The sequence below is a fragment of the Neofelis nebulosa genome, chromosome 8, assembly GCF_028018385.1.
Source record: "Neofelis nebulosa isolate mNeoNeb1 chromosome 8, mNeoNeb1.pri, whole genome shotgun sequence".
In the NCBI taxonomy this organism is placed as follows: domain Eukaryota; kingdom Metazoa; phylum Chordata; class Mammalia; order Carnivora; family Felidae; genus Neofelis; species Neofelis nebulosa.
This window is the reverse complement of record NC_080789.1, coordinates 1,164,411-1,178,374: the sequence shown is the minus strand read 5'-3', so window position 1 is coordinate 1,178,374 and position 13,964 is coordinate 1,164,411. Positions and strand designations below refer to the sequence as shown.

The window sequence follows — 13,964 nt, the reverse complement described above, 5'->3', positions numbered from 1 at the left end:
GTAGGGAGGAGTACTCCTCCTCCTGCATAGGGCATTTCTCTGAGGTGACGGTGACGCTTCCTCGGCCTCACCTGCTACAAGGGAGCCTAGGGGGATCTAGGCATTATTCCAAAAGGCTTCACTAGAGAATGAGGGGGGCGGGGCGGGGAGGATCAGTTGGGATCTGGGCCACAAGCATTGCTATGGTGTTGTGGGAAGGAGAGCCTGCTCCCACCGAGGGGGAGACCCCAGAAAGGACGGACCGGGGGGTGGGGGGCTCCCAGAGAGGGCACGACCAGGGGGAGAGGAGACACAGGGATCCCCGTCTGCCATGGGGAGCTGGGGAAGGGGCCTGACCAGGGCAGAGGGGACGCGGGAGCCCTAAGCCACACGGTGAGCATCGCACACACCACCGCGACACGAGGGGCTGGGCCGTGGTTCTGCTCCTTCGCGCTCGGAGCAGAGCCTCACCACCCGGCGAGGAGAAGCTGAGTAGGTCCAGGCGTGACTCCAGATGCCCCCGTGTCCAGCCAGTGTCCGCTGAGACAGCAGGACCCTGCACCGGGTTAACGGGAGAGCAGGCCAGCAGGGCTCCCAGGGGAGGTTGGTGCCTGCATTTACCCACCCCGGGCTGCCCAGGCCCCCGCCTTCCAGGGCTCCCAACGCGTCTGCTGGGCCCTTGCACACCAACACACCAAGTCGCCCTGGGGGACTCCCCTGCCCGCTCACCAGAGGTCCTCCAGCTCTGGCCAGGCCCCCAGCAGCAGCTCCCAGCAACCCACCCCCAACCGCCCCTGCCCAGGCGGGGCCTGTCTCCACAGGCCAAGGGTGCAGGGCGGACCCGGGACCCTGGGGCCAGGGAGAGGGCCCGACAGGGACTTGAATGCCTACACAAACCCCCTTGACCCTGAGCCAAAGGAGACCCCGACACGGGTGTCCTCGCCTTAATCACCCTGCAAGAGATACAAATCCAAGAAATGCCTCAAATCAGCTTGAAAAGTGGGTCAGAGATAACACACACACACACACACACACACACACACACACCCTTGTGGAAAAGAGCAAGAACCCGTGGAAAGTGCCACTGCCCCCCACCCCCGGGGATGCCTGCAGAAGGACCAAGGAGCCTGACACCCGCACACGGGTGAGCACGATCTCACTGCACCTGCTTTTGCGTTTGTATCATTTCACTTTGGGATTCATGTCTGAAATAGTAACAAGGTAATGAGCAGCTGAAGAGCGGACGCCACGATCCCATTTTTATAAACTCCAGGAGGGGGATAAGGAACAGACACATCGTACCTGTGTTGTAAAACAGCTCAAGAAAGGAAAAAAGAAAAAAAAGCCACAAGAGCCCAGGGCCCCTTGGTGCTTCACCGAAGCAGGCAGTGGGGTCCCAGAGGTCCCAAACGGTGCCCTCGGCCCTGGGCAGCTGGTCACCGCCAGCCCCACCCAGCCCCAGGTCTGGGCCAAGGCACAGCCACACCCCGCTAAGGGCCCTCCGGGAGGCTTCCAAGGAGACGCCCCAAAAGGTCAAAAGAGCCCAGACAGGAGAGTGCTGCCTGCTGGGGGTCCCAGGTGTGGAGGGACCAACCACCCGAGTGACCTGGGACTGAGGAGGCTCCCAGGATGTGGTGCTGATGCCCAAGTCCTGGGCAAGCAGGGCAGATGGTCCCCCTTCCGGTGGGTGCAGAGCAGGCCGCTCCCAGGAGGTGGCCCGGCGGAGCCGCAAGGAGATGGCAGGTGCCAGCTCCAGCAGGGGGCAGGCAGGAGGAGCCTCCTCACCTCCCTCAGCCCCGTCCCTGACCCCTGCCCTGAGCGTGGCCCAGGGAAGGGCCCCGGGGGCCAGGCTGGTTTCTAATGAAACCTTCAGAGCAGCACCCGGGGTGGGGGTGGGGGTGTCTGGGGCACGGCCTCACGGGGGAACCATCTGCCCTCCTCCCTGACACCCCTGCAGCCTGTCCCAGGTGACCGGCCAGGCGCCAGGAGGCAAGAGTCCCTCCAGGTGATGCCACTAAGAAAAAGCTCCCTCTGCTCAGACTCAGGGACCTCCAGCATGACTGGGACCAGGAACAGGACCGGAACCAGGACCGGAACCGGGACCGGAACCAGGACCAGAACCGGAACCCGGACCAGAACCAGGGCCAAGATCAGGACTGGAACAAGGACCAGAACCGGGACCGGAACCAGGACCAGGATCGGGACCAGCGGGCCTGGGGCGGGTGGGAGGAGGTAGTACAGAGCAGTCACTCCAGGCCACCAGCCACCATCACCAGTGGGAATTCTGGGGCAAACCCCAGCTCCTAACTCGACGGCAGACCCGGCCCTTCCCTGACCGCAGCCTGGGCCTTGTCCACAGCGACACCCCCCCCCCCCCCCCCCCACCACCCGCCGTCAGGCTCTCCACAAGGGCCGGTGGTCCTGGGGGAGCCGCTGCTGGTAGAAAGCGTCTGTCAGACACAGGACAAGACTATCAAAGGAAGACATTTTATTTTTTCAAGTTTCTATGGAGATGTTACAAACAATGGAGACTGAAGGGGGGCGGGGCGGGGGGAAGACATTTAAAAATTTTAAACTACCAGTTTAAAATAAAAATAGGATTAGATAAAATAATAAATAATGCCATCCATGACAATTTTAAGATGAAGGCATGTCACGTGCCTCAATGAGGTGGCCGGGGACAGGCTGCTGGGACCCTGACCCTCACCTGGCCTCCGGGCTGCAAGCCCGCCCCGGCATCCTAGCGATGGAGGAATGAAATGGCCACACCATCCAAATCTTGACTTTATTTTTTAATATAAAAACTGCATTTTTGGAAACCCACCCCTACCTTTTCCCCTAACATAATGCTTTACCTCTTAAAAATAAAAATAAAGTACTAATTCTATATACATCACATGTACCATACAAAAATGTATCCAAAGTTTCTATTGCTACCAAAGTGTTCTAAATTAAAACAAGTTACAGAAAGCCCCTCATTGTAAACAAAAGATTACAAGTTACAAAATCAAAGAACACACAGCCAGAGTCATTTACACAACAACCAACACATCCTGCTCCCAAAGCAAGTCGAATCTGTATGTGCCTGTATAAAAATGCATATCAATATACTTTTGCAAATTTATTTTTCATTATAAAGCAAATGAATACACTTTCTACAATAAATAACCCGCTGGAGGCACACCCGTGGAAAGCTGGGGCAGACGGGTGGAGGAGGCGGAGGCGGACGGTGAGGACACGGGGTGGGGGGGGGGGGGGGGGGGGTAAGCGCCTGCCCCAGCCCCCACAGGGGGGGCGGAGTGTTTTTGGTGATTTGCAAGTGATGTACACAGCATAAATCTATTCTCCACCTCTTTCCACAAAGTACCATTCAAAATAATGTCATTTTCTTTCTTAAAATACACATTTGTCATTGTAAATTTACATCCCGTCTTATTAAATAGTGGTACTCCGTGTAAAGAGTATGATTTACAAAATTATTAAACATTCAAAAGTCTTTAAAAAAAAGCTACAGATCAAAGAAAGTGACGCAGGTGCAGCCTCCGGCGTGACCCGTGCCGGGCACGGGAGGAGCTCAGCAGACGCGCCCGCGCCATTCACAGAGCGCCCAGACGGGGACGGTTTCACAGAGAACTTGGAAATAAAACCTGCCCTCCCCGGGGAGGGGGAATTAAAGAACCAGGCCTAGAGATCAGAATAAGTTAAGTCTGGAACAATATACACGCATATACAGCTTATCCACACTATGGACAAGGCCACGGGAAGGCGGGCAGGTCAGTCGATGTCGCTGAGGTCGCTGGTGGGCTCCCCGTGCACACGGCTCAGGTGGCTCATTGCGCGGTCGAAGGCGACCCTCACGGCCTTCCTGATGCTGGAGTTTCTCCCCTCCATCATTTTCAGTTTGTCTATGGTCTCGTCCATGCCGAGGGGGACCATTTTGGACTTGGGGAGCCATTGCCTTTTGAAAAGAGAAAAGCCAGAGTGGCCGGAGCCGTCCGCACAGCTACTCGGACGCACTTGACACGATGCCCTGGCAGCTCCGAGCCCCCAGTGGGGAAGAGCAGCCGACGTCAGGCGCTCAGCGGCCAAGGGAGGGAAAAGAGGCTCGTGCCCTGGAACGCGCGCCGCCGCCCCCCCCCCCCCCCCCCCCCCACCCAGGGCACGGCCCCATCGGCCAGCCCTCACGGGCCAAGGACAGGGGCACGGCCCAACCTCCTGCCAACCCCGGGAGAGTCTGGGGGACTCGGGGAAGGCGTGAAAATCAAGTCGTCCCCATCAAGTCGTCCCCACCTCTCATCCACAACACTGCCCACAGGGCCACTGGATCCTGGAGGCTGGCGGGAGACAGGCGCCACCCAGCAGCCTTCCACGCCTTCCCTGAGTGGCCACCGAGGGTCACGCGCAGCAACGCTGACGCACGCACACGCTGCACGCACGGAGTGGGGGTGGGCAGGGGGCCCGGCCGCGGGGCAGCCGACGGGCCTCGGACCAGACAAGGCAGGCACAGGCCTCCACGGGGTCTGATCGGGAGCGCGGCACGGGGCAGAGAGACACGGGGCGTGGAGCGCTGGTGGCCGCGCGTGGCCGCACACACCCAACCCAGCCGTACTCACCAGCGCCGGGGGTGCCCGGGGCGCTGGGAGGGCCCGCGCCCCGCCGCCGGGTCCCCACGGCCACCCACACCGGGTAGCCCTGCTTCGGGCACAGCAGGGGCCGCGGTCCTGGGGGCAGAGAGCCTACGCCGGGGTCACCGGGGGCCCCTCATCAGCACAGCAAGCTTTCAGACCAAGAAACGGGGACACGGGCCACGCGCACCTCGTGAGCGCCCGGGGGGCAGCACCGGAACCCAGGACCGTCGGGGTCTGAAGCAGGGAGGGCCTCCAGGCAGCGCGCTGGGGTCCGGAGCCCACACCCCAGAGCAGCATGGGGACCCACACACACAAGAGGCGAAGAGACCGGGCCGGGCCAGCGGCAGAACCCCACGGGCCCGGCTATTCGCACGCGGCTCCGTGAGAGGCTCACAGGCGGAGGGGGACGGCCCCCCGTGGCCTCCGCACACCACACGCGCCCCACGGCCTCTGAGCCAGCTCGGCACCCGGGCACCCGCACTCACCAGCTTCTCTTGTTGTCAAAAAAGAGAACGAGGAACAGCCTCTCGTCAGCCTTGGTCTGCATGTGCTCGCCGACCTTCAGCACGTCCAGCGGTGGGGCCGGGATGGTGACCCCGTTGTGGTGGCCAGGCACGCGCGGCATCTTGGGGTCGATGATCTGCCGAGGGAGGACACGTGTGGGTCACGTTTGAGAGCCCCCCACCGTGCCCCCGGAGCTCTCTCCCCAGGCTCCGACTCGAGGTGGGTTCTGAAGCAGCTCTCCCAACACCAATGCCCTGTGCGGGCGGGCTCTCGGCGGGCGCTCACGGGACACCTGTCCCACGAGGGCAGCGGGACAGCCCCGGACCTGGGACAAAGGCCACACCGCTCGGTGCCCTGGCTCCCCGGAGGGCGGCCCCACGGACCCCCACACCCAAACCCCACGCCCTGCAACCCCGAGGCTCACCAGGGCCGGATACGAGGGGTAGCCGCTGCACTTGGCCCACACGACTTTCAGAGGCTCGAGAACAGAGGCCGCGGCGTCGGAGGAAATCCACATGCTCTTCTGACCGACCTCTGGGCAGAGAGAACGGGCGCCGTGAGGGACCAGCCGGCCCAACCACGGCCCGGGGCTGCCTCCTGCAGTGAGAGCTCCCCCCACACTGACAAGCCAGCACCAGCCCGTCCTTGGTGCTCCTCTAGGTGCTGGAATTGGGGGAGCCACCCCCCCCCCCCCGCCAAGGTCCCACATCCGGCTGCAAATGACAGGCGAGCCTCACGTCGGGTGCGGGTGGCCTGCACAGAGGAATGGAGCATTCCACACAAAAAATGACAAACCGCAGGATAAAACTTTCACTGTCCCCCTGTGACCGCTGTCCCCGTCGGGGGCGGGGGAAGGGGAGTCTCGCACAGACACCCCAGGATGGAGGCCCAGGGAGTGGGGGAGCTGGAGCCCTCCCGGCAGAATGGCCCACACACCACGGCCACCTCGTGGAGACGCGGACACGGAGGGCAGGCGGGCTCACCTGCGGCGATCCTGGCCGCCTTGGCGTAGTTCCCATTCTCGATGCAGGAGATCAGCTCGCTGCGGTCCTCCAGCGTGTGTCTGCGCACCAGAGCGGGCTTGCCCCGGCCGCACTTGGGCGCGCTAAAGCTTTGGGAAGAAGAGTGGAGCAGGGTCACAAAGCTTTGCCCCTTCCCCTCCCTCCGGCGGTGGCCCCAGAGCCGGGCCCTGCAGAAGCCGGGCCGAGGGCCCCACGGCGACCCACACGGGGCCCCGGTTACAAAGAGGTGTCCACGGGGCAGATGGGCAGGGCCGCGCTCGCTACCCTTCTGATAAGGGAAGACTTCGGGAGGAAAAGACAGAATAAACGTCACCACAGGCTGAAAATCTATTCATTTCCTCCGTGGTTACACTTCCTATTTCTGGTGAAGAGGCACAGGGCAGTCCCCCAGGGACGGGGCGGGTGGGAGCGGGCCCCCCAAGCCGTGCCCACCTGGAGTCACAGAGAGGGCTGCTGCTGGACGAGATGCTGGACTCCGAGGCGCAGCGTCGTCGGGGCGCAGCTCTCCTCCCCGGGGCGCCCCCCAGCTCCTGCTCACTCCGTGCGCCCCCAAAGCCATTGGTGAGACCTGCAACACAGGCACGCGGGCCCCTGAGCTCAGCACCCTGGGGCCCACGACGCGCCACAGCTCTCCCCGTCTGCGGGCCCACGGCGGTTCTTCCCTGACCCCCCGGCCCCGCGGCGCCGACGACACGGGAGACACACGAGTGCTTCGCAACACATCTCGCTCGGCGCTCAGAGCAGCCTGGTCTGAGGGTGGTGCTCTTCCCAGGAAACAAAACGTCCGACAGGCCCCACAGAGCTAAGAGCGTGCGGTGACTCCTCCCCAGACCCGCAGACTCGCCTGGCCGGCCCCTGCCGCGGGGGGACCGGCCCCTCCCGGGGCAGTGACGCCACCACCAAGAGTGGGTTCATTCGCGGGCGCGTCGCCAGGAACACAGGAACCTCAAACACCCGAGACCCTCCAAAGCAGAAATCGCGCTCTCTTTAGCCGGGGCCGCCCTCGTCCCAAAGCACCGCAGCTACTAGCATGCGGTGGGGGGCGCGACCCAGGGCCGAGGCCACACGTCCGGGCTTCCTTCCCACAGACCACGGGAGCGAACAGAACCCGTCGACTCGCGATCTGGGAAGTGTCTGAAACTCAAGGCACGTCTCAGAGTCCAACCACTTCCTCCAAAAAAGCCCCGCCTCACGTCGGGCAACAGAAGGCGTCTGTCCACGCGCCCGCCCTCGACGCCGGGATGAGCCGGGCCGCCCCCTCCGGGTCCCGCAACCAGACAGTCGTGCACGTTTCTTTCCCCAAAAAGAATCCCGTTCCCACACTTAAAAAAATTTAAACCCAGTTCTTTAGAAGTTGAGGCCAGATTACAGGATTTTCTCATCTGCCTTACGTGCTTCTCTGTGTTTTCTCAGTGACAAAAACACATGTTAAACGAGGGCAACGAACCAACTCTGACGGTGGCTAAGAAATAAAAACGCGAGCAGTGGCTGAGCGCGGCTGCTCACAGACTGAAGCCACGTCTTCCTGAAGTAAATTCATCAGACATCTCGCTCCACTTGTTAGACTCAACAGCACCCGCTTTAAAGAAAACTTACTATTTTTCACTCGTAAGTCTAATTCACATTTTTCTAGCAGAAACCGTGGTCGGCTGGGGGTGCTACACTCACTTGTGGCATTTGGACATCCGTGGGCCCGTAAAATACAGCAGTTGAGCAGATGGCCCAGGGCCGAGAGCCGGCTCCAGCCACACTCGCCAGCAGGCCGGGGGGACCAGAAAGAGGTACAGCGACCCCCAGGGTCCCCCAAGGCCAAGAGGTCTCAGGAGACGCAGAAGGCGGCAGGTCCCCAAGAGCAGAGAGACCCCAACTCGGAGGCAGGCAAGTCAGAGACAGCCCGCCCAAGCCAGACACGCCGACAGGAGGAGGGAGCCCAGGGTGCAGGATCCAGGTCCGAGAGAAGGGGCAGCAGTCCGGAAGGCGCGTGTCCAGCACCCAGAACCAGCGAGGCTACGAGGACGCAGCCTGCGCCCTCAGGGGAAGCCCAAGGACGGCACCCGACTGGCCGGTGCAGACACACCCTGTGGCAACCAGCAGGCACGGCCGCAAGGCCACACCTCTCGCAGCATCAGCTTGGAGCTGAGGCCTAGCGGTTCTCGATGGCCTCACTCTGCGTCTAAACCCCCTCAGCCTTCTAGGGGCAGCTTCGCTTAGGCCGGCAAAGCCGAGCCTTTCCGAGCAGAGCTGGCGGGGGGGGGGGGGGAGCGGGGCCCGGAGGAGAACAGGTGCGCCAGGAAGAGTCCTGCAGGGGGCCTCTTCCTGTCCTGCCGTGATCGCTCGGAAAAGCGAGAGGACGAGCAGGCGGCACCCAGAGCGCACCTGGCAAAGGTCCGACTAAGGCCGGGAGCCCGAGCAGCGGCAGCCACGGCCAAGGACGCCCGGCACCCACGGAACCAAACCACGGAACCTGGCACCTGCACAGCATGCCTGGCGAGAACCAGCTGAAGCCACTCTCCCCACGCGCCGCTAAGGGGGAGAGATGAAAACGCGGCTCAGTGCTCGGTCTGAGAAACCAGAGAACAACCACGTCTCCCTCGACTTCCCTCAGGATTTAGGAGGACACGCACATCCACGGTGACTAGTTACTACACACGGTTCTTCCCGGTGCCCAGGAAACGTCACCGAACACCCACTAAACGGCAGGCACCACAGACAGACCCAAAGCAGCAGGCCTCACGGTGGCCGGGGCGCCCCGACGCCTCCCTGCCCCCTCACTGGCCTCGACAGGCCGACAGGCTCCCTGTGCAAACAGACTCCTCCTGCAGGCTGCGGCCCAGGGAGCCCACCGGCCACGCCCTGGAGACCCTGCAAGGACTTGCAATGACATCAGGTTCTGGGGGTCAGCACAGAGACGGGCCCACGGATCATGTGCAAACAGCAGGCATCCATACGGCGCCTGAGCCCCAGCCTAAAACCTACTTTTAACAAAACTATTTCAACAAGAAGTAATTTTTTCAATGGCATAAGTCAAACTGGTACACTACAAAAACCCAACTGAAAGACAGGTGGCCATCTGGAGGAGGCCAGTGCCCCCGGAGCACCCGGGCCTCATGAGGACCTCTTAGGAGGCAAAAGACACGCTGACCTTCCCTCTCCGCCCCACAGGCACCACACCCCGAGCCAAGGGGGCCCTGGCCCAGCCGTTCCCCACCCAGTCGAGGCCTTCCCAGGGGACACCTGGGCTGGGCCGCGTGGCGAGGGGGGGGCCCCAGGGGCCTCCTGAGACAGCCGACCAGCAGTGCCAGAAGCAAAGCCCTACAGAAAGCTTCCTGACGCCGCGAGCTCTGCTGTGAAAGGCTCACATCAGCCAGGTGGCAAGAAGCCGCTGGCGGCTCCCCCGGTGAGAGGCAGCCGAGACCCACACCTGCCACAGCCTCGCTGCTCCGTAAGGAACCTTCCGGCTGGCACCCGGTGAGAGGCCGAGCAAGCAGGGTGGGCCGCACTCGCTGCTGTCCACTACAGGCCGTGCAGCGTAGACACCAGTGATCTCCCCGCCACCACCCAGGCTACCGCCTGGCTCCCCAAACAGGACGATCGGGGATGCGACGCAGGACCGGCCTCAGAGGCCGGGTGGGCACGGTGACCGCACTGGGCCTCCTCAAGTGCTGGGGCCATCCGTTAAACCTGTTTCTACATCTTTATTTTCACTACTGGCGACAGAACTGCATTTCTGTGCGTTTTTCAACCTTTCCGTGAAAACACGGCAGATAAGATGCCAACCACCCTGCTTCTGCCTAGACCAACTCCTCGAAGACACAGCCGCGGCAGGGGAAGCTCCCACGGGACACCTCCAGGCCCCACGGGCAGGACTCCCGCTCGCTGCAGCAGCAGTGGGCACGGTGACCAGAGACCGAGCTGCCCAGCTCGCTCAATTCTCCCTGAGGGCCGACCAGCCGGAAGGAAGGGAAAGAGAGAGCGAGGGGAGGGGGGAGGCCGGGTAGAAACCCAGAAAAGAAAGATGCTAACGAGTGAAGGAGGCTTCACACATCCTCCAGCTGGGCCGCGTGCCTCGCACAGGGTTCCTTCCTGCGCCCGTGCCCGGCCCGAGACCCCCGCTCCTTTTGGGCCGGTACCGTGCCTGCCGAAGGCGGGATCGGAATCTCTGTCCATGTAAGTCATCGGCAGGTGCCGCAGGCGAAGTACCCTGCTCCGCGGCCGCCCTTGGCATCGTTCACACCTACCCACGGGGCCGGGACGGGCAGGGAGGCGTCCCTGCCAGCTGCAGCCAGCTCCAGGAGGGGCACCGGGCGGCTCCTCCTGGGGCGTCTGGCTCGGACTTACAGGAGGGGGTGGGCAGGGTGGGGCACATCTCCTCCACGTGTTGGTGTTTGGGCTTTTGTTTGGAAAAAGGCTGAACCGATGCTTCCAGCTCCTCCACAAGAGTTAAGTGACACACAAGGGTGCAGCGATCTTTCTGCGTTCCAAAATGACCGCTTAGCAGAACTCCGTCCGAGGTGAACAAGAGAAAGTGATTAGGGTCCAAAGAGTGAGCTACCCAGCGTGTTAGTAGTTAGAGTGAGAACCTGGAAAACAGCGAAAAAGCCATTTAGTCTGACCGGGGGCGCCGCCCTGAGCAGCCGAGGAGGAACGCGACTCCCTCTCGGTCTCTCTGCGTCTCTGTCTCTGTGTCTCTCTCCTGGACTGTCTGTCTCTCCTTGTCTCCGTCTCTCTCTGTCTCTGTGTCTGTTTCTTTGACTGTTTTTTGTCTCCGTGTCTCTCCCTGTCTCGTCTGTCTCTCCTTGTCTCTGTCTCTCTCCTTGTCCCTCAGTCTCTCTCTCTCCTTGACTCTGTCCCTCTCTCTCTCCCACGCACACACACACCACGTGCACACAGCAGGAGTCTCGGGAGCAGAGACCAGAAGCAGGAAAGTGCCGGCCCGGAAGCCCGTTCTGGGAATCACAGAAGCGTCAGGGAAGAAGGAAGCGGGGGACGGAGCGCAGGCCCCAGGCGACGTGGCACCGGAAGAGCGGAGTCGGGGGCTCTAACCCCGGCCCGCGGTGCCGCCCACAGCTCAAGAGCAGGGAGCCCCCGGGGGGGCCGAGTGTCTCCAAACGAAGGGATCTGTGTTCACTCTAACTCGGAAATCTTGCGGCGTGCTGTGGGACGCCAGAAGAACCCCTACAAGGCAGAGCGCACGGATGAATCTTTGGAAAAATCACAAGGTTCAGAACAGTTCGAGTCCTCAGATGGCGGAGAGCGCCGCTCGGAGCGAGCGATCCGGGGCGCGCAGAGAGCGCGGAGGTGAGGTGGAGCCAGAAATGGGAGCCGGATGCGCAGCGTCAGGCCCGCGTGCGGAGCAGGTCCTGGTGCTACTAAGACTCCCGGGCCGCACGGGAGGGCGACAGGGCTCATCCCGCGTCCACCGTATCTACTGCCAGTCTGGAACAAGAAAGCAAACACCCCCGTGTCAGTCAGGCTCCGGACCGCGGCCCGGCTCGCGGACGCTCCTGCGGGAGCCGCGGCAGCGCCAGAAACCTGCGGGGCCCCGCTCAGAGGCCGGCCGGCGGAAGGAGGGGCGCTCCGCGCCGGTGCCCGCGAAGCCCCCGGCAGCGCGGCCGCGGCGGGACCCGCCTGGCACACGAGGGCGGCCGCGGGGCCCCCGCGGACCACTCCCCCGACGGCGCGCCCGATCCGGCAGCTCAGCCCCGGGCCCGGCGCGCTCCCGGCTCGCCTCCTCGCGCCGCGACGGGACCCCGGTGCCCCCCGCACCGCACCGCACCGCACCGCACCGCACCGCACGCGGGAGACGAGCTCCGTCCGCCGTCCACGAAGCCCCCGCGCGGCCGCACGTCGCTCAGAAACAAAACAGGCTTTGACAAATTATTTTCAAAGGACCGGCTTGGTATCCACCCATCCAAATACAAGCACGTGAACACAGAATTTCTATAAAATTAGTTAAAGATGCGATCGAGATAGAACTTACAAACCATCACTTGGGCAACAAAAAGAATTCAACCGTGCGCCGCGGAGCAGGAAGCGCGACCCCTCGCCCGCACCAGAAACCACGCTGACGCTCGGGCGGCCAAAGGCGCTCCCGCGTCTCGATGTGACGGGTGGACCAGCACGCACCCCAGGCCTCGGTCCGCGGCGAGAGCCCAGAGGACAGGCACGTCCAGTCCCACCTCCGGGAAGAGGCGTCAGAGGCACAGCCAGCGTCCTCGCGCGACGCAAGGGTGACAGCGGTCTAGCGGAACTGGCGGGGCCTCCTCGGCTTTCATCTGGAGGGGACACGGAGGCTGTGCCAGAACACAGGCCGCCTCCCTCAAACCCAGCACGGGGGAGACCCCGAAAGAGCCACTACCGCGGCACGTGAGCGGGAACCTCCCGGTGAATTCGACAAATTTAAGTTACAAAAGCTCAAGGGGCGCCTGGGTGGCGCAGTCGGTTAGGCGTCCGACTTCAGCCAGGTCACGATCTCGCGGTGTGTGAGTTCGAGCCCCGCGTCGGGCTCTGGGCTGATGGCTCGGAGCCTGGAGCCTGTTTCCGATTCTGTGTCTCCCTCTCTCTCTGTCCCTCCCCCGTTCATGCTCTGTCTCTCTCTGTCCCAAAAATAAATAAACGTTGAAAAAAAAGTTACAAAAGCTCAGCAGTGACGCGACCTCGCGTCATTTCCGCAGACAGCGGCCCTCCCCCTACACGCGCCCACAGAGCCACAGAACAGTGAGAAACGTCACCACGTGCTTTGAGCAACTGCCCAAAGGGGCGCCTGGAGCCCACGGGCAGGCCTCTCGCAGCCCCGGGCGCGCGCCACCGGCACCCCCCGCGCACGTCCCTCCGGGCGGGCTCCATGAGCCAGACGCCGCCACGCACGCGCCATCGGGTTCCCGGGGCGCACGGGGCGTGCAACGCGACCACGCCGGGCCGCCCCCGCCCCCCCCCCCTCCCCCCCCCCCCCCCCCCCCCCCCCCGGCCAGCCCGTGACGGCGCCACCCTGGAGGACGCTGCGGCGTCTGGCTTCTCGTCTGGGGATAAAGAGGCCCCTGGACGGTCGGCTGCGAACGAACGAGGGCCCAGCCGCTCCGCGACACCCTGGGGGAGAGAAGGCGGCGCCGTGGCGCTCCGTGGCATTTACCTGTGTCCAGGCGCTTTCCCGGGGACCCCTCCTCCACCTCGGAGTCGCCGCAGGTGCTCCGCGACCTTTTTCTTGGCTGCAGAAGAGTCTCCAACCTCGGAAGGACTACAGACAAAAAGGTTTTGGTCCCTAGCTGAGGAGAAGTTGGCTGGGTTTCAGTGTTCTTGGCAGACTTTGGGGGGCTTACACTTTTCGATTTGCAGAAGAGAACAGAAGTGCGTCTGTTTACATCGCTTGATGGCTCCGCCACCGCGGAGGCCGCCGCCGCCGGCGCATCGCCACTACTGGCGAGGGTGGGCTCTGGAGGGTGTCCGATTACCAGTGCGCTCTGAGTGCAAGAGCTATGTGATTCATTATCAAATGTGACTCTTTTGAATAGTTTACTCTGCTCTGGGTTCAGTTCTACTGGTTTGAGGGTTGGTGGTTCTGAATTAGTCTCCGAGTTTGAAGGAAGAGGTAATGCATCTGATGGTTCAAGTTTAGGGGGAGATTTATCTCCTGAAAAAATTATAAATAAAGTGATTTTTGAAAACTGATAATTATAAAATCTATTATAAAACTTACTACAAATGTGAAGTCCACCAAAACACTAATTCAATTAGGAAACAAAGCATCACACATACTGTCTGCAAGCAGTGAAGGGCCCGTCGGGTCACACTGTGTGCGCTTCCCTAACACCAAAGACTGCGGTGGCCTGGCGCC

At 62.2% G+C, this 13,964-nt stretch overlaps 1 protein-coding gene and 1 long non-coding RNA gene across 8 annotated transcripts in view; both read right to left on the bottom strand.

The window, feature by feature from the left end:
• Window positions 1-2,750: 2,750 nt before the first annotated feature.
• BRD1 (bromodomain containing 1) overlaps window positions 2,751-13,964 on the bottom strand; it is a 43,465-nt gene continuing 32,251 nt past the window's right edge. For 2 of the 7 annotated variants that reach the window (XM_058740960.1, XM_058740961.1), the window contains exons 8-13: window positions 13,263-13,760; window positions 6,566-6,701; window positions 6,095-6,222; window positions 5,536-5,645; window positions 5,093-5,247; window positions 2,751-3,937 (exon numbers count right to left, since the gene is read on the bottom strand). In XM_058740960.1, the coding sequence (XP_058596943.1) occupies window positions 3,754-3,937; window positions 5,093-5,247; window positions 5,536-5,645; window positions 6,095-6,222; window positions 6,566-6,701; window positions 13,263-13,760 (1,211 nt within the window). In that variant the 3' untranslated portion in view covers window positions 2,751-3,753. Of the gene's footprint in view, window positions 3,938-5,092; window positions 5,248-5,535; window positions 5,646-6,094; window positions 6,223-6,565; window positions 6,702-13,262; window positions 13,761-13,964 lie in introns of those variants that run through there. The other 5 variants (XM_058740962.1, XM_058740963.1, XM_058740964.1 and 2 more) reach the window with 3 other exon arrangements.
• Window positions 10,832-13,059, bottom strand: LOC131518677 (uncharacterized). The gene is made up of 2 exons (XR_009265234.1): window positions 12,785-13,059; window positions 10,832-12,558 (listed from the first exon to the last, which is right to left on the bottom strand). It is a non-coding gene; the product is annotated as an uncharacterized LOC131518677 (long non-coding RNA).